This window comes from Bos taurus, chromosome 3, assembly GCF_002263795.3.
Source record: "Bos taurus isolate L1 Dominette 01449 registration number 42190680 breed Hereford chromosome 3, ARS-UCD2.0, whole genome shotgun sequence".
NCBI classification, from domain to species: domain Eukaryota; kingdom Metazoa; phylum Chordata; class Mammalia; order Artiodactyla; family Bovidae; genus Bos; species Bos taurus.
In genome coordinates this window covers 39782855-39806929 of record NC_037330.1, presented here as the reverse complement: position 1 = coordinate 39806929, position 24075 = coordinate 39782855, and the positions used below count along the sequence as shown (strand labels likewise).

Below are 24075 nucleotides of genomic sequence, written 5' to 3'. Positions count from 1 at the left end.
CATAGATTTATATAAATGGATCAGGGGAAAAAAAGACTGATTGAGTTTGGGAGAGGATATTGAGAATGAGAAAGGAAAACAAATAGAAAGTAAGCAACTGAAAAGGCGTGGTGTCATTAGAAGAGGAGGCAGGGGAGCAAACTGAGCTGGGGGAGGGAAGTCAACAGTTTGCTCAGGAAGCAGGAGGGAGAGTGGCCAAATCTGGTGTCATGTGGAGCTCAGAGTATACTTTTTGTACAAATTAGATTTGGAGACTTTGAGCAGGATTGTAAGAGCACCTCTTGAAAAGAAGAGTATAGGAAATCTATAAAATCCTGAATTCAGATTTTTTTTTTTCCTAACTGAAAAGAAAACTAAACCAGAACTGTGTGATTTTGTTGTTTTATAATTGGAAAGACTGAACTATGGATTTGGGAGACCACTGACTTAGGGAAGTTGATGTGGTAAGTTATTAAAATGGTTTTGAGTGTCATATAGTTCTTCCATTTTTTTCTCAAAATGAGTGATTTCTGTCATATGCTTTGATACGTTCAGAGTTCACAATCTATTTTAAACTTGTTGACAACTCAAGTTTCAGTATCCAGCAGCACAAAATGTACTCTGTGTTGAAATGCATCTGGGCCGTGGCTCAAAATGTTTCTCTCATTTTATAAGTGTGGTATGTAAATTTGATTGTCTTTACCTTCATTTCTCTAATCTTTACATGTGACTTATCCTGAGAATAAACCTTGTAGATAAGTCTAAGTAAACAGAACTTTTTTTCTTCTTAACATTAGATATGTTTTATTGAAACTTCAAATATAAATGCTCCCTAAAGAATATTGCTTTGTTAAAATATTATCAAAGATCCTATTTAATGTTTTTTAGGAATTCCTAAGACATGTCATTTGGTAAATTATAGTAACTATTAGAGTTTTAAAATAAAAATAAATTTCCACTTTTTAGAACAACCCAGAAAATATGAGGTGTGGGCAACAGAGCACTGATACTAGTATTACTGTGAATAGCTTCTCTGAGTAGAACCACTTTAGAAAGACTATAATAGCAAGTAGACTATAATAACAATAGAAGTAGATATAAAAACTACTTCAAGTTCTTATTTTTCTGTTTTATTATTAATGCCAAAGATGTCAAGAATTTGCAGTATTTACTTTTCAAGATATAAATATCTGTTTTAATGTCTCTGCTCTGAAGTTTATAACTCTTTAACTTAGATGAAAATTAAGATTACATGAGAAAACATATGACAATGGCTGATCCTTGGTAAAAGTTATTATATGTTTTCATATCTCCACCTATGCTCTAATACTAATAAAATCCCCCAAATTGTGTCTGCAGGTTATCCTTTATTCTAATAATATTTTTATATGCTTTGTGAAAAACGCTTGTTGTTTAAAGGACAGTTCAGAGATAACTGATGAGGCAATGATGAGAAGTTTTTACAAAACTAATTTGTAGTCTGCCAGAACCTCTAAAGAGGTTTAAAAAGAGAGAGCTGGAAAGAAAGAAAAAGAAAAGAAAATGGGGAAAAATTACAAGTGAAAAACATTCCTAGTTTCTTCTTATCACCATCTGTTCCTCTGGGGGGATATGAAAATACTCTGAGATGTAGGAAATACTTGAGAATTTGGGAAGAGTGGAATGGAAAGACAATATTTAAGATGAAAAGTGAAAGTAGGATGAGAGCATGAGTTCCTAGCAGTTGAATAGCATCAGAAGTAAAAATAACAATATAATAATAACATTACAGCAATGAAATATTGATACATTGAGCTTTTACTGTATCCATGCACTGGTATAACAACTTTACATGTATTGATCAGTTTAATCATCATAACAGCTCTATGCAGTACATATTGCTTTTTTCTAGTTTATAGATAAATTTTAAGGTCACACAGCTGATAAACATCAAGGTCAGGATTTAAACTATATTTTGTGTAACTCCTAAAGTCTCATTCTTAACCATTACATTTTAATATTTGAAACCTTGAGTCAAGTGTGAAGTTCAAATGATGCTCTTTTTCTCTCTCAACTCTATCACCATCAGTGCTATGTCATCCACTCTCTACTCAGTCTTTGCTATTCTGTTTCTAATATTCATCTATATTCAATTAGTTTCTTGTCCTCTTTGCAAATTTTCCTTCCTTTCTTGTTATTGAAAACATTTATTTGGTAATTAAACTCCTCTCCCTACTTTGAAGGCAACTTTATATGTTCCCTCCTAGCTGACCCGTCATATAGACTGCAAAGCTATAACACTGGATTCAACATCCGTATTGGTATCTTGTCAACTTTCAAGAGTCTAGCTCTCCAGGTCTGATAATCCCACCAGAGTGCATTGGCCTATACATGCTAGTTGCTTATAATGGCATTTGTTTTGATTGGTTGGCGTCTGTGCTAAATCAGTTGTTAAATATTTTGTGTGTCATTTCTGAAACTATCATTTCTTTGTTGAAAACTGCCAAATCTCTCTTCTTTCTCCATATCTAGTGTTTTTTAATACAGTAAACTCAATATATCCCATAATCACTCTTCAGGGTCCCTAAACCAAGTCTGCCTCTAGATTACACTATGAATAATAATAGTATTGTCATTGTTCTACTCACTAACTTTTAAATCATAGAGTCACTAACCTTTAAATCATAGAGTTCTCTTTGATTCTTCCTTTTCTCTATTCCCCTACATTTGATTAGCTACCATTTTTGTAGAATTATCTCCACCAAATGTATTGTTGGGCTTCCCTGGTGGCCCCGACAGTAAAGAATCTCCCTGCAATGTGGGAGACCCAGGTTTGATCCCTGGGTTAGAAGATCCCCCAGAGAAGGAAATGCCAACCCACTCCAGTATTTTGCCTGGAAAATTCTATGATCAGAAGAGCCTAGCAGGCTATAGTCCATGGTGTCAAAGAGTCAACACGACTGAGCAACTAACACACACAAATCTATTGTCTCTCTCCCCTTTATATCATTTCATTATTGCTGAATAACAATAATAACTTACTATGTCTCAGATATCTCTTTGTCGACTAAGTAGTTCTTCTATTGATTTAGCTATGGAACAGTTGTTCAACTACAGTTAGCTGGTAGGTCAGCTCACATGATTGGAAAGGCTCAGGCCACTTAAATCTCTCCACATGGTCTTCTATCCCAGTTATCGCACCACAATGGTTCTCAGATTTTCAAGAGATGTACAGATGACAATCAAACTTCTGACTGTGTCTGTATCTTGTTTGCTGATATCCCTCTGGACAAAACAAGTTATAAACCAACTCCATAATCTATGTAGGAAGAGATTCCACAAAAATATGGATACTGGCAAATGTCATTCATTGGGTGGCACTTATTGGTACATAGTCTCCAATTTTTATTTTACTACTGAAATCCTAGTTCAGGTTTTTCATCACTAGTCTGTTTTACTATTGCATAAGTTTCTATCTTTGCCTGCCAGTTCTCTTTGCCTGCCAATCCAATCCATCTGCTATACTCCAGAAACTCTAATCATGTTACATTCCATTTTAAAAACAAGCAAAACCTTCTGTAGCTTCTCATAATTTTCAGGAAAGTCTGCTTACTTCTCCCTGACTTTGCAAGACTCTCAATATAATTTTACTAAGTCCTATTGCTCCAACACTTCTAATTCAGTGTTCTATAAAACTATATTCAGTTCAGTTCAGTCGCTCAGTCATGTCCGACTCTTTGCAACCCCATGAATCTCAGCACCCCAGGCCTCCCTGTCCATCACCATCTCCCACAGTTCACTCAAACTCACGTCCATCGAGTCAGTGATGCTATCCATCCATCTCATCCTCTGTCATCCCCTTTTCCTCCTGCCCCCAATCCCTCCCAGCATCAGAGTCTTTTCCAATGAGTCACCTCTTTGCATGAGGTGGCCAAAGTACTGGAGTTTCAGCTTTAGCATCATTCCTTCCAAAGAACACCCAGGGCTGATCTCCTTTAGAATGGACTGGTTGGATCTCCTTGCAGTCCAAGGGACTTGCTATTCTCCTTGCCCAATTCCTACAATTGATACACATTTTTTTCTTATTTAAAAACCATTTCACTTTATCTCTTTTCATTAAAATAAAACTGATTCTTCAGGGCAGTTTTCAGTCAGTTCAGTTCAGTCACTCAGTTGTGTCTGATTCTTTGTGACCCCATGGACTGCAGCACACCAGGCCTCCCCTTCCACCAGCTCCTGGAGCTTGCTCAAACTCATGTCCATTAAGTCGGTTTTGTCATCCAACCATCTCATCCTCTGTCATCCCCTTCTCCTACCGCCTTCAATCTTGCCTAGCATCAGGGTCTTTTCCAATGAGTCAGTTTTTTGCATCAAGTGGCCAAGTATTAGAGTTTCAGCTTCAGTATCAGTCCTTCCAATGAATATTCACAACTGACTTCTTTCAGGATTGAGTGGTTTGATCTCCTGGCAACCCAAGGGACTTCAAGAGCCTTCTACAACAACACAGTTCAAAAGCATCAATTCTTTGGGCAAACCACTTCAGCTCTTGTGTTAAGAACCCCATGAACAGTATGATAAGGCAAGGCAATTTTACATTCCTCTATTCCTGTCAGTCACAAGGGATTTTCCTATAAATGGAATCCCAGAACACTTACTCACATGTCTCTTAAAATAATGATTATGTCTTTCACTTTATTATTGTTATTTGTATTTGTGCATGGACTTGTCCTTTCTCAGGCTTAATATGATAAAGGTGCTACAACAGTGCTGTCCAATAGAAATATAATGAAAACCACATATGTAATGTAAAAGTTTTAGTAGCCATATTAAAAGAGATAAAAAGAAACTAGGGGATTTAATGTTAATAATAAAATTTTATCTAGCCTAATTGGGCTTCCCTGGTTGCTCAGATGGTAAAGAATCCTCCTGTAATAGGGGAGACCTGGTACGATCCCCGGGTTAGGAAGATCCTCTGGAGGAAGGCATGGCAACCCACTCCAATATTCTTGCCTGGAGAATCCCCATGGACAGAGGAGCCTGGCGGGCTATAGTCCATGAGGTCTCAAAGAGTCAGGCGCAACTGAGTGACTAAGCACAGCACAGCCCAGTGTATCACAAAGTATCTCATCATACAAATAAATTTTTTACATTCTTTTTCATACTAACTCTTCAAAATCTGAAGTATATTTTCCATATATAACATGTTTCTGTTTCAGTTCAGTCACTCAGTCATGTCCGATTCTTTGCAACCCCATGGACTGCAGCACACCAGGCCTCCCTATCCATCACCAACTCCTGGAGTTTACTCAAACTCATGTCCATTGAGTTGCTGATGCTGTCCAACCCCCTCATCCTCTGTTGTCCCCTTCTCCTCTTGCCTTCAATCTTTCCCAGCATCAGGGTCTTATCAAATGAGTCAGTTCCTTGCATCAGGTGGCCAAAGTGTTGGAGTTTCAGCTTTGGCATCAGTCCTTCCAATGAACATTCAGGGCTGATTACCTTAGGATGGACTGGTTGGATCTCCTTGCAGTCCAAGGGACTCTCAAGAGTCTTCTCCAACACCATAGTTCAAAAGCATCAATTCTTCGGTGCTCAACTTTCTTCACAGTCCAACTCTCACATCCATACATGACTACTGGAAAAACCATAGCTTTGACTAATGGAGATTTGTTGGCAAAGTAATGTCTCTGCTTTTTAATATGCTGTCTAAGTTGATCATAACTTTGCTTCCAAGGAGTAACTGTCCTTTAATTTCATGGCCTCAGTCACCATCTGCAGTGTTTTTGGAGCCCCAAAAAATAACGTCAGCCACTGTTTCCACTGTTTCCCCATCTATTTGCCATGAAGGGATGGGACCAAGTGCCATATTCATTGTTTTCTGAATGTTGAGCTTTAAACCAACTTTTTCACTCTCCTCTTTCACCTTCATCAAGAGGCTCTTTAGTTGTTCTTCACTTTCTGCCATAAGGGTGGTGTCATCTGCATACCTGAGGTTATCGATACTTCTCTGAGCAATCTTGATTCCAGATTGTGCTTCTTCCAGTACAGCGTTTCTCATGATGTACTCTGCATTGAAGTTAAAGAAGCAGGGTGACAATATACAGCCTTGACCTACTCCTTTTCCTATTTGGAACCAGTCTGTTGTTCCATGTCCAGTTCTAACCTGACCTGCATACAGATTTCTCAAGAGGCAGGTCAGGTGGTCTGGTATTCCCATCTCTTTCAGAATTTTCCACAGTTTGTTTTGAGTCACACAGTGAAAGGCTTTGCCATAGTCAATAAAGCAGAAATGGATGTTTTTCTGGAACTATCTTGCTTTCTCACTGATCCAGTGGATGTTGGCAATTTGATCTCTGGTTCTTCTGCCTTTTCTAAAACCAGCTTGAACATCTGGAAGTTCACGGTTCATGTATTGCTGAAGCCAGGCTTGGAGAAATTTGAGCATTATTTTGCTAGCGTGTGAGATGAGTGCAATTGTGTGGTAGTTTGAGCATTCTTTGGCATTGTCTTTCTTAGGGATTGGAATGAAAACTAACCTTTTCCAGTCCTGTGGCCACTGCTGAGTTTTCCAAATTTGCTGGCATATTGAGTGCAGCACTTTAACAGCATTATCTTTCAGGATTTGAAATAGCTCAACTGGAATTCTGTCACCTCCAGTAGCTTTGTTTGCACTGATGCTTCCTAAGGCCCACTTGACTTCACATTCCAGGATGTCTGGCTCTAGGTCAGTGATCACACCATCGTGATTATCTGAGTCATGAAGACCTATTTTACACAGTTCTTGTATTCTTGCCACCTTTTAGTATCTTCTGCTTCTGTTAGGTCCATGCCATTTCTGTCCTTTATCAAGCCCATCTTTGCATGAAATGTTCCCTTGCTGCTGCTGCTAAGTCGCTTCAGTCGTGTCCAACTCTATGCGACCCCATAGATGGCAGCCTACCAGGCTCCCCTGTCCCTGGGATTCTCCAGGAAAGAACACTGGAGTGGGTTTCCATTTCCTTCTCCAATGCATGAAAGTGAAAAGAGAAAATGAAGTCGCTCAGTCATGTCCGACTCCTAGCGACCCCATGGACTGCAGCCTACCAGGCTCCTCTGTCCATGGGACTTTCCAGGCAAAAGTACTGGAGTGGGTTGCTATTGCCTTCTCTAAATGTTCCCTTGGTATCTCTAATATTCTTGAAAAGATCTCTGGTCTTTGCCTTTCTATTGTTTTCCTCTATTCCTTTACAATGATTGCTGAAGAAGGCTTCTTATCTCTCCTTGCTATTCTTTGGAACCCTGCATTCAAATGGATATATCTTTCCTCTTCTTCTTTGCTTTTCACTTCTCTTTTCACAGCTGTCTGTAAGGCCTCCTCAGACAGCCACTTTGCTTTTTTGCATTTCCTTTTCTTGGGGATGGTCTTGCTCCCTGTCTGCCGTACAATGTCATGAACCTTTGTCCACAGTTCATCAGGCACTCTGTCTATCAGATCTAGTCCCTTAAATCTATTTCTGACTTCCACTGTTTCCCTACTTTCTTCAATTTAAGTCTGAATTTGGCAAGAAGGAATTCATGATCTGAGCCACAGTCAGCTCCTGGTCTTGTTTTTGCTGACTGTATAGAGCTTCTCCATCTTTGGCTGCAAAGAGTATAATCAATCTGATTTCCATGTTGACCATTTGGTGATGTCCATGTGTAGAGTCTTCTCTTGTGTTGTTGGAAGAGGGTGTTTGCTATGACCAGTGTGTTCTCTTGGCAAAACTCTATTAGCCTTTGCCCAGCTTCATTCTTTACTCCAAGGCCAAATTTTCCTGTTACTCTGGGTGTTTCTTGACTTGCTATTTTTGCATTCCAGTCCCCTATAATGAAAAGGACATCTTTTTTGGGGTGTTAATTTTAGAAGGTCTTGTAAGTCTTCATAGAACCTTTCAAATTCAGCTTTTCATCATTACTGGTCAGGGCATAGACTTGGATTACTGTGATATTGAATGGTGTGCCTTGGAAAAGAACAGAGATCATTCTGTCGTTTTTGAGACCGCATCAAGTACTGCATTTTGGACTCTTTTGTTGGCTATGAGGGCTGCTCCATTTCTTCTAAGGGATTCTTGCCCACAGTAGTAGACATAATGATTATCTGAGTTAAATTCACCCATTCCAGTCCATTTTAGTTTGCTGATTCCTAAAATGTTGATGTTCATTCTTACCATCTCCTGATTGATCACTTCCAATTTGCCTTGATTCATGGACCTAACATTCCAGGTTCCTAGGCAGTATTGCTGTTTATAGCATCGGACTTTACTTCCATCACCAGTCACACCCACAACTGCGTGTTGTTTTTGCTTTGGCTCTGTCTCTTCATTCTTTCTGGAGTTATATCTCCGCTGATCTCCAGTGGCATATTGAGTACCTACCTACCTGGGGAGTTCGTCTTTCAGTGTCCTATCTTTTTGCGCTTTCATACTGTTCACAGGGTTCTCAAGGCAAGAATATTGAAGTGGCTTGCCATTCCCTTCTCCAGTGGACCACATTTGTCAGAACTCTCCACCATGACCTGTCTGTCTTGGGTGGCCCTACACAGCATGGCTCATAGTTTCATTGAGTTAGACAAGGCTGTGGTCCTTGCGACTAGATTGGTTAGTTTTCTGTGATTTTGATTTTCAGTCTGTGTGCCCTCTGTTGGAGAAGGTTAGAGGCTTATGAAAGCTTCCTGATGGGATAGACTGACTGAGGGGGATCGTATTTCAAGGGTTTAATAGTGAAGTGTTCCTTGTGGCTACCATATTGGACATTACAACTCAAAAATTCTATGAGAAACTTTGTTGTAGTACATAGAATGTTGACCTGTGCTAGGAGGATTATCAAATTTCAACTTTGTAACTTATTATGTGAGCCTGAACAATTTGTTCAGTCTCTCTAAGCCTTAGTTCCTTTATGTGTGCAAAGTTTCTGCAATGATTAGAGTAGACTATATTATACAATTTCTGACATAATGTTCATTTGTTTTAAAAAAAATCAATGTGGACATGACCCAAGCTACACCAGTGTCTTACACAATACCTGAATTTTAGAGTCTGTATGTTGCAAACATTTATTGATTATGCTATTTGTTTTGCAAGGACCATTAACTGTGAAGTCTACCCTTAAGAAAATTTGTTCCAGAATCATGGCCATATAAATATTTACTTTTTACAGAATTAATCAAATATTACTTATTAATATCATATAAGTTCAAAAACTATCATAGAGAATAGTCCTACCTTACTATCAAGATAAACTTCATAAAGATGCTTTATGCATCTGAAAGGAAGAATAGTTACTAGGTATTCAAGGGTGATAGAAGGGAACTTGAAAATACTTGAAAGTCATGAAGGAATAAAGTTGCTTGTAAAATATAAAAGAATTTTAGTTTTGCAATGGATGGGTGTTAGGGACCGTGTTTGTGTTTCACTCCACCACAAAATTCAGATGTTGATACGCTACCTCTCAGTGGGATGATATTAGGCAATGACACCTTTGGGAAGTAATTATGTTAAGGTAAAGTCATGAGAGTGAAGCTCCCCTGATAGAATTAGTGTCCTTGTAAGAAGCAAAAAAGTGTAAAATTCTCAATGGTCTACACCATGTGAGGATAGAAGAAAATGTCCATCTGTGATCACGGAAGGGAGCTTTCACCAGACACTGGATTTCTGATATTTTGATCTTGGGTTCCCCAGACTCCACGAATGTGAGAAATAAACATTTAATTATAAGCCATCCAGTCTATGGTATTCTTGTTACAGCAGCTTGAACTAAATTATAATTTTTTTAAAAATTTGAATATAGAGATTATTCACAAAGTGGGTTGGAGAAAGGACTGAAGCAGAGCATTAGGATTCATAGAGTGCTCTTGGTATTTCCTCCACGAAGCTAGTACTTCATTTTTCCTCATCTTAGTAAATGGTGTCACCAAATACCCACTTCTTAAGTTTTTCTCTTTCCCTTATTCTTGAGCTCTAATCTATCTGTAAACCTATTGCCTTTTTACCTGTGAAATGTGTTCTGTCACTGCCCCAGTCCAAACCATTTACTTCTTTCCTAGACCACTGAAAAAGCCTACTGATCTGTTTGCCTCTATTCTTGTCTTCCTATAAGCTACTTTCTTCACAGCAGAGCACTAATTATTTTTAAAAGCTAATCAGAATCTTTTAGGTCCCTTTATTTGACCCTCAGTGGCCTTCTCTTTCATTATATTCCATAGGGCCCTACATGATCTGGCCTATTTCTCTTGACCTCATCTTGTTTTCCTCTCCGCTTTGCCACCTGCTTTAGTTGCACTGACTTTTATTTATTTTATTTTATCTTTTTAGTGTCATTTGAGTATTCTTAGCTTTTTCCTACTTTGGACTTTTACTATTGCACTTTCTTCTAACTAGATTACTCTTTTTCTGATCTTAAAATAACTGCCTTCTTCTAATCTTTCAAATTCTACCTGAAAATCACTTTGTCAAAGGTACCTTCCCTGACTATTCAGTCTAAAATACACTGATGGTGAAGTCATTTTCTATTTTATTACACTGTTATTTAATACTAGTTCTTATTGTCATCTTACATTGTTTTACTATTATCTACTCATGTATTTTCTTTCTTTTCCACTATAATGTAAGTTGCTCGAGAACAGTATCTTGTCTGTCTTGTTCATCATTGTATCCTGAATATTATCCATGTTCTTAGCAAAAAAACAGACACTTAGTTAATGCTTGTTGAATGACTAGATTAACTTTTTTCCACCAGTACTATATTCTGTCTAGTAGAATTTCATGTATATTAAGAAGGAAAATGGATGTGAATTTATTAACAGTGTTTTATCATATATAAGAGATACTCGGTTATAAGAAATAAGAGGGGGAAAAAAGCCACACTCTACTGCTACAGCCAATGCATTAAGCACAGGATTTGATGAAGAGGGGAGGAAGGAAACTCTGTTTCCTCAATTCACGGTCATTCATCTTCCAAGTGGTTTCTTAAATCTTGGTGCAGAAAGTTAAATGATTACAAATTTTGGTTGAGGGTAAAACCAGAATGGAATTGAATAGTCTGTTTTTGTTTTGTTTTATTTTTTGAAACTGAAATGTTACGAATATTTGAAATATTTTGACTGTGAATTCAGTTGACTCCAATTGTTTTTTCCTTCTATTAATAGAGGACTTCAGAACTAAGGTCTAATCCTAGCTAAGTAATGCATGATTATGAACTTTATATATATTTTAATATTCTCTCAATAAGGAAAACATTGTTATAAAAGGTCATTTAGATCATGACTCTCCAAACTCCCAGCCATGGACCAGTACCAGTACCAGTCCATGACCTATTAGGAACTGGGTCTCATAGCAAGAGGTGTGTACAGCTTATGAGCCAACAAGGCTTCATCTGCCACTCCCCATTGCTCCCAACACTCGAATTACCACCTGTACCATCCCCCACCCCTGGTAGCCATTGAAAAATTGTCTTCCATGAAACAAGACCCTGGTACCAAAAATGTTGGTGACCGCTGATTTAGGTGGTATTCCTATGAGATTTTATGGATGTTCTTCATCCGTTTAATGTTATTATTAATAGTTCTGTTCAGATTATGAATAAAGAGTCTGTGGTCCAAGTGTTTATTCATGTTAACATTTACTTTGTAAAATATTCTTCTTACAGGAATACAGATAGTTGCTGGAAATAACACTGACAACTTCAATGCAAAATGAAGTTCTTTCTGTTGCTTTCAGTCATTGTGTTCTGCTGGGCTCAGTATGCCCCACACACCAAAACTGGACGGACATCTATTGTCCATCTGTTTGAGTGGCGCTGGGTCGATATTGCTCTTGAATGTGAGCGATACTTAGCCCCCAAAGGATTTGGAGGGGTTCAGGTGAGTATTGTTCATTGTATAAGTTGCAGACTTTGCTGTGCTGAGAGTAAGTGGTAGTATCCTCTGTGTCTGAAAGCTGGGACAACATTTTACCTCACAATTAAAGTACTCTAAGTAAAACAGTTTTCTGAGGGAAAAAAAAAATTGAAATTGTTGGCGACTTTGTTTTATTTCTAAGATAATTTTTTTCACCAGGATATTCAATAGTTGCAAAGAAATGTAGCTGCAAATACAAAGATTCAGAAGTAATTTTAGACTATTGATTAGTTTCTAAAATATTCAGTGATATAAAGTAAGCCATAATTTGATGCTTATTAAGCTTGTTTTATTTGTAGATCTCCCCACCCAGTGAAAATGCTGTGATTACTGACCCTTCAAGACCTTGGTGGGAAAGATACCAACCAGTTAGCTACAAGTTATGTACAAGATCAGGAAATGAAAGTGAATTCAAAGACATGGTGACTAGATGTAACAATGTTGGTGTAAGTGAATTAAAGTTTTCTTTAAACATATTATATAGAAAAATAATTTATCTCTCTTGCCTCTTGTTCCTTTTAAGCAGAATAATTTTCATATATTTTGAAATTTTACTTCATACTTTAGCTACAAATAAATTTTATATTTTTTAAATTTTATATTTTAAAAATATAAAATTTAGTTGTTACCTAATATTCAGCTTTTTAAATTATTTGTATATATGCCATTTGTCCACTAAAGAAGATGAAGGAGAAGTTTAAGGCCACAAGCTTAAAGCAAAATAGCAAGTTTTAACCCCTTTTTCTGTACACATTCCTCGGAAATACTTTTCCAGTTTTGAATAGGAAATTCTACTTATAATATTTACTGATAGGTTCATGTGACTTGTTTCTCCACCCATAATCCCAGGTCTTCCTTCCCACAGGTTTTATGATGATATGTAATTATTTTCTCTTTGATAAGGAGGATAATGAGAGACAATACCTAATTTTATTTCTTCTGATCCTAAATAGATACTAGAGGCTGGCTTCTGTTTTTTAGGATGACCCATGTAATTTCAAAAATCAATAATCTCTCCTTCCTCAACTGATTCTGATCTCCTGCCAATAATAGTGTCTTTGCATTTTTTTCATAGTTTGGGGTTCATTTAATTTATCATACTCAGCGCTTACGCGGTCATGTCTGACCCGTTGCAAGCCTATGGACTATAGCCCGCCAGTCTCCTTGGTCCATGGAATTTTCCAGGCAAGAATACTGGAGTGGGTTACCATTTCCTTCTCCAGGGGATCTTCTCTGACCCAGGGATCGATCTCATGTCTCCTGCATCTCCTGCATTGCAGGCAGGTTCTTTACTGCTTGAGCCATTTGACCAAGTGGCTGGAATGCATGTAGGGCTTCAGTTCACAATGCTTTCTTTTACACTTGACTGTTGCTTTTCTAAGATGGTAAGTTATAAAATAACAAATATTTTGGAGTGTCATCAATGTGCTATAAACTCTAAATAATAATATAAATTTCTACCTCTGTAAGCCAAACTGAAATAGAAATTTTTCTTTCAGGTTCGCATTTATGTGGATGCTGTAATTAATCATATGACTGGAAGTGGTGTGAGTGCGGGAACGAGCAGTACTTGTGGAAGTTACTTCAACCCTGGAACTAGGGATTTCCCAGCAGTCCCATACTCTGGATGGGATTTTAATGATGAAAAATGTAATACTGGAAATGGAGAAATTAAAAGCTATGATGTTGCTTATCAGGTACTTAGAAAAAATGAGCTATCTATGCTTTTTATTATCCACATGTAGTTTACTGATCTCCATTTTAAATGTTAGTTTAGATTGTTTAGAAAAACAAGATTCCAAGTCTGACTGTTAAAAATAATAATTTCAAATCAATATTTAAAACATTTTCTGAAATCTAATTTTTCACAATGAAAAATGTCATCCACTGCATTTTCTACATTCTCTATTTTTATAATGAAAAATATTTCTAAGGTATGTCCATAGTAGGATGTCAGTAACTTAAGAGACCAGTGCAAAGAAGGCACTATAGAAATATCTATGAATATTAATGAATAAATGAAAATAATTAAATGGATTCTCAGGTGGAGGTGATGTTCCAAGGATCAATCACAAAGTTTTGCTTCTGTAGGTCAGAGATTGTCGTCTGGTTGGTCTTCTTGATCTTGCATTGGCGAAAGATTACGTGCGCTCCACAGTTGCTGAATATCTAAACCGACTCATTGACATTGGTGTAGCAGGGTTCCGAATTGATGCTTCTAAGCACATGTGGCCTGGAGACATAAAGGCAGTTTTGGATAAACTGCATAATCTAAACACAAGCTGGTTCCCTGAAGGAAGTAGACCTTTCATTTACCAGGAGGTATGTCAATACATGTGTATGCTAAGTCACTTCAGTCTTATCTGACTCTTTGCAACTCTATGGATCGTGTCCATATAAAATAATACCATTTATTATTCATCAGAGTATAATTCATCAGTATTCATCAATAATTTATCAGAAAATAAATGGCAGATTTCATTAAAAACACAGTTTCTGTAGATTAATGGATGAATCATTTATATAGAAGAGTGTTCCTTAACCTCCTTTTATTCAGACTGTATGTTTATCATAAGAGGTTTTTTATGCAAGTTCTGATAATTTATATAGGTTGCAAAAATCTCTATGTCATATAATGTCCCCAGAAGTCATTATAGAAGACAGATAATAATATAGTAATTGTCTTAAGACAGGTTATCTGACTTTAAATCTTGGCTAGAGCACTATTTAGATGTATAGTAAATTGATCAACCTGAGGAGCAATTTTTTCAAAATTTATCAAAAAGAATAATGATAATGGTTATATCTTTATATTATTTGGAGAATTAAAGAGGTAATATTTATCAAACACTGAGAAATATTGTCAGCCAGGCATTAAGTGCTATATAAATATGAGCTACTTTTATCATTTATGATTAAGACTAATTTGGACAGCATTCTTACAGGACAACAGGTTACTTTGTCATGCTCCTTTTAATATTGTAGTATATATTTTAGCAAAGAAAAATAAGAATTTTGATATAAGGAAAACTATTTGGGGCATTTCATAAAAATAGATAAAGCTATTTTCTATATAATTTTAACTTATTAGTTAAAATTCTTTCTTAAATGATATTTTTTTCTTCATTTCCATGAGGTAATTGATCTGGGTGGTGAGACAATTACAAGCAGTGATTACTTTGGAAATGGCCGTGTGACAGAATTTAAGTATGGTGTGAAACTAGGCACAGTTCTACGCAAGTGGAGTGGAGAGAAGATGGCTTACTTAAAGTAAATGAAATATGATTTATCCTTTGAATTATTTCACAGATTTATTTGTGATATTACCCCAGCATGAGTTTTCTTCTTAATACATTTTATTTAGACAACTTTCAAGGATTCATTTATTAATAACAAGTGTTATACTTCCCTAACTGCTAAGGGATCATCATCATTATTTAGAATGTCAATCACAAAGAGGTGCTTTTTGAGATCCAAAGCATAATCTAGAGATTTTAATCTGTGATTTTGATCTAGAGATTTCAACATGACTCTACTAGATTTGACTAATGTTTGCATATAATTTTCAAGCCCAGGTTATTGTTAAAATGATTCTATAATTTATGAATGGCTTCCTACAATGAAGCCATGCTATAGAATTACATATATTAATCAACTAATTGATTTCAAATATTAACATTATAACAACATAATATTGAAGGCTTATTTAAACCCAGTTTCTCATTCTGTATAGTATGATAGTGGATGTTGGTCCTTCTAAAGCCCATCTAAATTATAATATACTGAAAATTTTAAAATATCTTTTATAACAAAAATCTTATATCTGTAACATGAATGTAATTTAAGTAATTCCTACATATATACATGCATGGAATATATTCCTAGATAAAATTAAGGTTCTTTCAGTTTTTAAGTATCAAAAAAGACACATTTTTCATTTTTACCAAGAATTTTATTGAACAACATATTCACCATTTAGTTCCACTATCTTCTGCCAGGCAACTTCATAATTTTATCTATTATACAGTATCTACTTTTCATTCTTTGTTGCAATTTTGTTTTTATTTATTTATTTTTTAATTAAATTTTATTTTATTATTATTATTTTTTTTTTTTTACTTTACAATATTCTATTGGTTTTGCCATACATCAACATGCATCCACCATGGGTGTACACGTGTTCCCCATCCTGAACCCCCCTCCCACCTCCCTCTCCATACCATCCCTCTGGGTCATCCCAGTGCACCAGCCCTAAGCTTCTTGTATCCTGCATCGAACCTGGACTTGCGATTCATTTCCTATATGATATTATACATGTTTTAATGCCATTCTCCCAAATCATCCCCCTCTCCCTCTCCCACAGAGTCCAAAAGACTGTTCTATACGTCTGTGTCTCTTTTGCTGTCTCGCATACAGGGTTGTCGTTACCATCTTTCTAAATTCCATATATATGCGTTAGTATACTGTATTGGTGTTTTTCTTTCTGGCAGTTTTGTTTTTAAAATGGAATTTTTTATTTATGTCTAATTAGAGAACTGCATGCAGAAATATAATCAAGAAGTTTTTTTCCCCACTTAACGATGTGGAACCCAAATATCAAAGCGATTAACCTAACCACGCTGGTACAAATGATTTTCAACTCCTGATTTGGGTATTTTGAATGTGTTGGCTATCACATGTGTGGTATAACATTGATTGCTCTCAAAAGTGTCTCAATTTGATTACTATAAACTTCATCTGGTCTACTAGACCATGGAACATCATCTAGTGTGGAATCTCAAACATGAAGATAATGTAGTTTAAAAAAAAAAAAAAACGATATAAATTCCTCCTTTTCCTCTGGCTTAATGAATATCATTTATTCAGTATAAAATCTTTATATGTTCCACATGTTAAGAATAAATGTACATTAAATCTTGAAAAAAAAAAAGAAACTTTGTAAAACTTCACAAAAATTTGCACTTTTGACACATTCAATCAGTAACAGTGCCTTCTCCATAACCTGCTCAAATCGTTTTTTGCATTTCTGCTGCTGCTGCGTCACTTTAGTTGTGTCCGACTCTGTGTTACCCCAGAGATGGCAGCCCACCAGGTTCCTCTGTCCCTGGGATTCTCCAGGCAAGAACACTGGAATGGGTTGCCATTTCCTTCTCCAATGCATGAAAGTGAAAAGTGAAAGTGAAGTCGCTCAGTTGTGTCCGACCCTTAGCGACCCCATGGACTGCAGCCTACCAGGCTCCTCCACCCATGGGATTTTCCAGGCAAGAGTACTGGAGTGGGGTGCCACTGCCTTCTCCTTTTGCATTTCAGTTGCATTTAAATGTTTCTTGAAATAATGGGCTTCCCTGATAGCTCAGTTGGTAAAGAATCCACCTGCAATGCAGGGGACCCCAATTCGATTTCTGGATTGGGAAGATCTGCTGGAGAAGGGATAGGCTACCCACTCCAGTATTCTTGGGCTTCCCTTGTGACTCAGCTGGTAAAGAATCTGCCTGCAATGTGGGAGACCTGGGTTCTTTCACTGTGTTGGGAAGATCCCCTGGAGAAGGGAAAGGCTACCCACTCCAGTATTCTGGCCTAGAGAATTCCCTGGTCTGTATAGTCCATGGGGCCTCTAAGAGTCGGACATGACTGTAATGAAGCATGGTATGCCAAAAATGCTGCTTTTTCTCTGCATCATTAATATTAAAATGGCTAACAAAAACTCACCAATTTTGATATTTTTTTTTAAAATGCATACTGCTATGACAGCTGTCACAACACAATCTAACTAAGTTGTTTCAGTTGAAAGATAACTAAGCACTACTAGAGCCATCTAATGGCAAAAAGCAAATGCAACCCAATATATCTATATATATTATATTTTAAAAGCCTTGAGAATAATTGTTTAATTAGAGAGAGCATTTCATTACAGGGTGCTATAGTGAAAGGAATACACATTTAGGTTATTCTAAAGTCATTGTAAAAGAATGCATATATGTGTTTTTAAGATTTGTTTTTTAATAGGAACTGGGGAGAAGGCTGGGGTTTCATGCCTTCTGACAGGGCACTTGTCTTTGTTGATAACCATGACAATCAGCGAGGGCATGGAGCTGGGGGAGCATCTATTCTTACATTCTGGGATGCTAGGTAAGAAACAAAGTTCTCCATCTTTAAACCTACATTTTAATGATGTTAAAAATATTATTTTCTTCTATAATGTTATAATTTTATGCCTTTTAGACTGTACAAAATGGGAGTTGGATTTATGCTCGCTCATCCCTATGGATTTACACGAGTAATGTCAAGCTACCATTGGCCAAGACATTTTGAGGATGGAAAAGTGAGTTTTGGTGCTGTCCAAAATATCTTTTTCTCAAACAAAAATAATTAATTTTGGTTTAATTTCTCATGATGGTATTACATTCACTAGTTTATCAAATATTTATTAAGTGTAAATCTGATATAGTGCTCTTTTAACAATGCAGTGGATATTTAAAAATCAAAAATGAATGATCTCTGTTGACAGAGTATATAGGTTGTTTCAAATTATAACAAATATACACTCTCAGCCAACCGGCCTACAAAAAAAAATACCCCTTAAAAATAAGGATACAGTGAGTAAAATGTATATTAAGGTATTTGGAAATTTAGTGAAGTTTACTTTTCAAACTGGAGATTTCAAATGTAGCATCATACAGCAACTTCATACCTCAAGGGGAATATCTATCTTCAGATAGATATTTCTCTAATTTCTAGTAGGTCCTTTTCAAGTTTAGAAGTCCACTACTACTTTTTACAGCAACTCATTCTATTCTTAACAGCCTTAATATTTAGGTGTTCCTTTATATTGACCCAACTTATAATTTCCTGTACAATTAGTCTTTTTTTTATTTCTGATGTCAGGAGTCATGGCATATGTTCATTTTCCTTTCTCCATAACATTTGCAAGGCTTTTTCAAGACTTCTGCATGCTAACAACTCTTAGTTTTATCCGTCATTCATCATACCATATGATTTAAGACAGATATTGATAACCTTCCTTGACATAATCTGTCTTTTCCTATGATTATCTTTGAAAGTACCAGTCAGAAATTTGGTCAATTTAGTAAAGGATATTGTTATATTTTGATTAATATATTTATTAAAAAAAGGAGAATGAAATAAAATAATATGTATTTAGCAATTATCATCTGTAAAGCATTTTTACATATCTTATTCAATTTTTATAGAAACTAAGTCATATCTTCATTTTATAGAAGAGGAAAGTGAGGCACAGAAGTTACGTGTATTAACTAAGTTTTCCTTGTTAGTAGTAACAGAACCTGTTACTTATTCTTAGTAATAGAACCTAAGAATAAGAATTTAAATCTTGCTTTTTCTAACAATAAAGTCCTTGCCATTTCAATGACATTATACTCACTTCCAATAGTGATATTGAAAAGTCATTGTAATTCCTTGGAAAGATAATGAGAGGGTTAAAAAAAATCATTCCCTTGTTTGAAATACGGCACTAGAGAATGAAAAGTTAGGGATAAGAGAAATTCAGTAAAAATACTGAGCAAGTTGGATAGTAAATGAAGACACTACAAAGACACAAATAGGACAGATTGGGTTCGGTGTACTAAATGAGTGGCTCAGATGGTAAAAATAAGGACACATGTAATGTTAAAAATGTAAGCTTTTATCAATAAATGGTGCTGGGAAAACTGGATAACTACATGTAAAAGAACGAAATTAGACCACTTCCTAACACCATTCAAAAATAAACCCAAAATGGATTAAAGACCTAAATGTAAGGCCAGAAACTATAAAACTCTTGGAGGAAAACATAGGCAGAACACTGACATAAATCACAGCAAGATCCTCTTTGACCCACCTCCTAGAGTAATGGAAATAAAAACAAAAATTAAAAAATGGCACCTAATCAAACTTAAAAGCTTTTGCACAGCAAAGGAAACTATAAACAAGATGAAAAGACAGCCATCAGAATGGGAGAAAATAATAGCAAATGAAGCAACTGACAGAGGATTAATCCCTAAAATACATAAGCAGCTCATGAAGCTCAATATCAGAACAAATAACTCAATAAAAAAAGATGGGGGGGGACATAAGACCTAAACAGACATTTCTCTAGAGAACACATACAGATGGCCAGTAAACACATGAAAAGATGCTCAACATCACTTATTATTAAAGAAATGCAAATCAAAACTACAATGGGGTATCACCTCACATCAGTCAGAATGGCCATCACCAAAAGATCTATAATTGAATGCAGGAGAGGATGTGGAGAAAAGGGAACCTGCTTGCACTGTTGGTAGGAATGTAAATTGATACAGTAACTATGGAGAACAGTATAGAGATTTCTTTAAAAATTAGGAATAAAATTATCATATGACCCAGCAATCCCACTACTGGGCATATACCCTGAGAAAACCATTATTAAAAAATACACATGTACCCCAATGTTCATAGCAACCCTATTTACAATAGACAGGACATGGAAGCAACCTAGATGTCCAGTGACAGATGAATGGATAAAGTTGTGGTACATATACCCAATAGAATATTGCTCAGACATAAAAAGGAATGAATTTGAGTGAGTTAAACTGAGATGGATGAACCTAGAGACTGTTATATACAGTGAAGTAAGTGAGAGAAAAACAGATATATTAATGCATATATGTGGAATCTAGAAAAATGGTATGTTTGAACCTATTTGCAGGGTAGGAAGAGACTTAGACATAGAGAAGAGACTTGTGGACACTGCAGGGGAAGGAGGGATGGAAAATTGAGAGTAACATTGAAACATACATCACTATATGTAAAATAGATAGCTAGTGGGAAGTTACTGTATTATTAAGGGAGCTCAACCTACTGCTCTGTGACAATGTGAAAGGGTGGTATTGGAGGGTAGGGCATTCAGGAGGGAGGAGGCATGTGTATACTTGTGGCTGATTCATATTTTTAAGCAGCAGAAGCCAACACAACATTGTAAAGCAGTTTTCCTCCAATTAAAAAAAAATTGAGCTTTTAAAATTGATTTTTTTTTTTTTTTTTTGCTAATTGAGGATGTTAATGATTGGGTCGGGCCACCAAATAATAATGGAGTAATTAAAGAAGTTACTATTAATCCGGATACTACTTGTGGCAATGGCTGGGTCTGTGAACATCGATGGCGTCAAATAAGGTAGGAATACTTATTTAGACATATCCTCTAATAATAAACTTTCTTAACATTTTGTTTTAAACTATTGAAGCAGTCATCATTATTTCACATGCTCTTTTTTTTTTAGGAACATGGTTATATTCCGTAATGTGGTTGATGGACAACCTTTTACAAACTGGTGGGATAATGGTAGTAACCAAGTAGCTTTTGGAAGAGGAAACAAAGGATTCATTGTTTTCAACAATGATGACTGGTAAGTAAATATCAGTTAAAAATGATATTTTATGCTAATATTCTTGGTTTATTCTTTTCCTGCTCATTTGCTTTTTTCATCTCTGAAAAATTCTTTAGATGGCAGATTAAGAAAACATAATGATCAGAAAAGGCCAGAAGAAAAATGATGATGATGACTCTTATTCTTTTGAGCTCTGTTTATACGTACTTTCTTTTCTAAGTGGAGTTATTTTTTGTGCACTCTTGCATATCTTTGGTAGATATGATGCACATGTATATGCCCCTCATATAAAGTACACAGCATAGTTAATAAAAACTTTGTGAAATTTCTAGAAGAATGTCTTCTAGGGATTTTAAATCAATAATGGGAAAATGTTCCCTCTAGTCTGAAATATCTTTTTCTATAACTTTTTTTCACCTACTCTACTATCTGGTTTTTTGGTCTTCTTTTTCACTTTCCTATCTCTTTGTGACAAATACTTTTTAAAGCATATATATAATGAATACATATAATACATATATAGGTCATTTAATCACCTCAGGAGATTTTTGAGTTTTTGTCTGAGACATCTCATACTGATTTTCATTTATGATACTTAAATTCTCTACCTCTAGCATACTGTTTCCCTTATAGAACTATAGCTCAGAAGACCTCTTTGCAGGCAGTTGCAATGTCTTAATCCAAGGCCAACTTCCATTCTTCTTAGCCCACTCTAGGCCGACATATATTTCACTGACAAAAAAATAAATAAAGTATATACTTATCTTCCCCAAGAATTCATTGCTAGTCCTTTGATGTCTGTCTTTTGTATGTCTGTCTTTTGTAGATGGGAGAAACAAGTTTATGAGACATCTTTATATTTTGAAACTGTATACTTCTTCATAGAAATGTGAGATTATTTTTATCTGCAACCTCAATTTATTTTAACTTCTTAAAAAATTTTTGAAGAAATAATCAAATTTAAATTCTTGAAAGTAATAAGTATATTCTTAAGTTCAGACAAAGGCAAATTAAAAATATTTGTGTTTACCAAAGGTAGTAATTTTCTCTAAGGGACATAAGTCACTCAAATCTTCACTGATACTCTTCAAACTTTTTTTTTTCTATAAAATTTATTATTGACTAAGAAACTCTGAAGTCCTCTATAAGAATTTTGTTGGCTCTGATAAAACTATTTACATCCACTGAAGAGGTCTTTGTGTTTGAATTTTATTTTAATTGCGAAATTGACTGCTTAGAGTTCTATAGCACACAGTTAAACTATTTTAGAGACAGTCTCTAATCTTGATTTTACTTGTGGAGAATTCAAGTTAAATCTTAAATTTCATTTTTACAGGGCGTTATCTGCAACTTTGCAAACTGGTCTTCCTCCTGGTACATATTGTGATGTTATTTCTGGAGATAAAATTGGTGACAATTGTACAGGAATTGAAATCAATGTTTCTTGTGATGGTAATGCTTATTTTTCAATTAGTAACTCTGCTGAGGATCCATTTATTGCAATTCATACTGAATCTAAATTATAAAATTTAAATTATATATATGTATATATATGCCCAGAGAAATAAAGTTTCTTTTATTATATATGTAATATGTAACTTTTCATGATTCATTAATTTTGGTAAAAGCTATAATAATCAACTTGAACAACTCAGAAAAGCATAAAAAATGATAATTATAAGTACAATCAACATTTTGTTTCATTTTAGAAGATTCTCATTATTTCTCAAAATAATTTCTAAGAACTCAGAAAGGCATGTTGAAAAATATGTTTGTTGCCATTAACACCATTTGCCCAGCTATGTATCTTTAATCCACATCTGTATTTCTTACATAAAATGTTTCTAACAGCAGCACAGCATAGCTTATTTAATGATGATTCCCATACAGTCATACAGGTATAACACTTGGGTGTTTTTCACAATATAAAGACCCTTTCATGGTTAAGAAATTAAAAAAATAAAATAAATTATGTAGTCTATAGTTCTTAATTCTCTTGAGCTCACAGGTATCTTCTCCTACTTTATATTCTTTCTTCTTTTTCTTTCCCTTTCATGTTAATAGCTTTAACATGATGATGTTGTATGGCTTTTGTTCCATCTCTTAACCCCTAATGTGGATGTATGTTTAGGTAGGGCTTTCATGGCACCCTATACTCAGATTTTCTTCCTGATCTTTTAGCTATTTATTCTCCTTCACTTTGACTGTAAATTTGGAATTTGTTAAGTCTCTCATCTAGGGTTTCTTATAACTCTCAGTTGTTTTATTTTCATGATTGAATCAGAAAATAGAAGCCATATCTTGGAAACTCTCTTTTCACCCATAAATCTTGTATCTACATTTGCCCCTTTCATATTCTTCTTTCATCCTATCATAATGAGCATAGAGCACTTCATTTTACCGAAGTCCATGCCCTCCATTTTCACCTTTTTGAGGACTTTATTTCTTAGATTATCCCTTTTCTTCTGACTTAACAATCTTTCTTTTTTAGTCCCCTCTCTCAGCTAAATAAAATCCATGACTCTCAATTTTTCTCTTCCTTGTCAAACTCCTAAGTTTTCATGACACAGTCTCAACGTCCTCAACACCAGTCATTTTTCATCCCCTTACTCCAGTTTCCATCATTACTTCATTTAATCTGCTGTTGTCAACATAATCAAAAATATTTTTGTTACTAATACCATGTACTCCTTTATCCTCATCTTGCTCTGTTTCACTACACTATTCAATATGGAGAAACACTCTCACTTCCTCTCTTCCTTTGGTCTCTATGATTCTACTCTTTCCTTATTTTCCTTTTCCTTTGCTGATTGCTCTTTT

The 24075-nt window shown here is 35.5% G+C and overlaps 1 protein-coding gene across 2 annotated transcripts; it reads left to right on the top strand.

Annotated features, from left to right (window-relative positions):
- The first annotated feature begins 197 nt into the window (after positions 1 to 197).
- Positions 198 to 22846, top strand: AMY2B (amylase, alpha 2B (pancreatic)). Of its 2 annotated transcripts, none has more exon segments than NM_001035016.1 (11): positions 198 to 443; positions 11620 to 11833; positions 12169 to 12315; positions 13369 to 13566; positions 13961 to 14191; positions 15006 to 15139; positions 17876 to 17998; positions 18092 to 18191; positions 20923 to 21041; positions 21148 to 21273; positions 22592 to 22846. In NM_001035016.1, coding segments are annotated over 10 exon segments (1536 nt in total). In that variant the 5' UTR covers positions 198 to 443; positions 11620 to 11665; the 3' UTR covers positions 22782 to 22846.
- The last annotated feature ends 1229 nt before the right edge of the window (positions 22847 to 24075 follow it).

Excerpts from the sequence above, each read along its gene's own strand:
- AMY2B (XM_059882402.1), top strand. The coding sequence starts at position 11,666 with ATGAAGTTCTTTCTGTTGCTTTCAGTCATTGTGTTCTGCTGGGCTCAG. Across the intron at positions 11,834-12,168 it reads AAGGATTTGGAGGGGTTCAG|ATCTCCCCACCCAGTGAAAA; the intron begins GTGAGTATTGTT and ends TTTTATTTGTAG. Across the intron at positions 14,192-15,005 it reads GACCTTTCATTTACCAGGAG|GTAATTGATCTGGGTGGTGA; the intron begins GTATGTCAATAC and ends CATTTCCATGAG.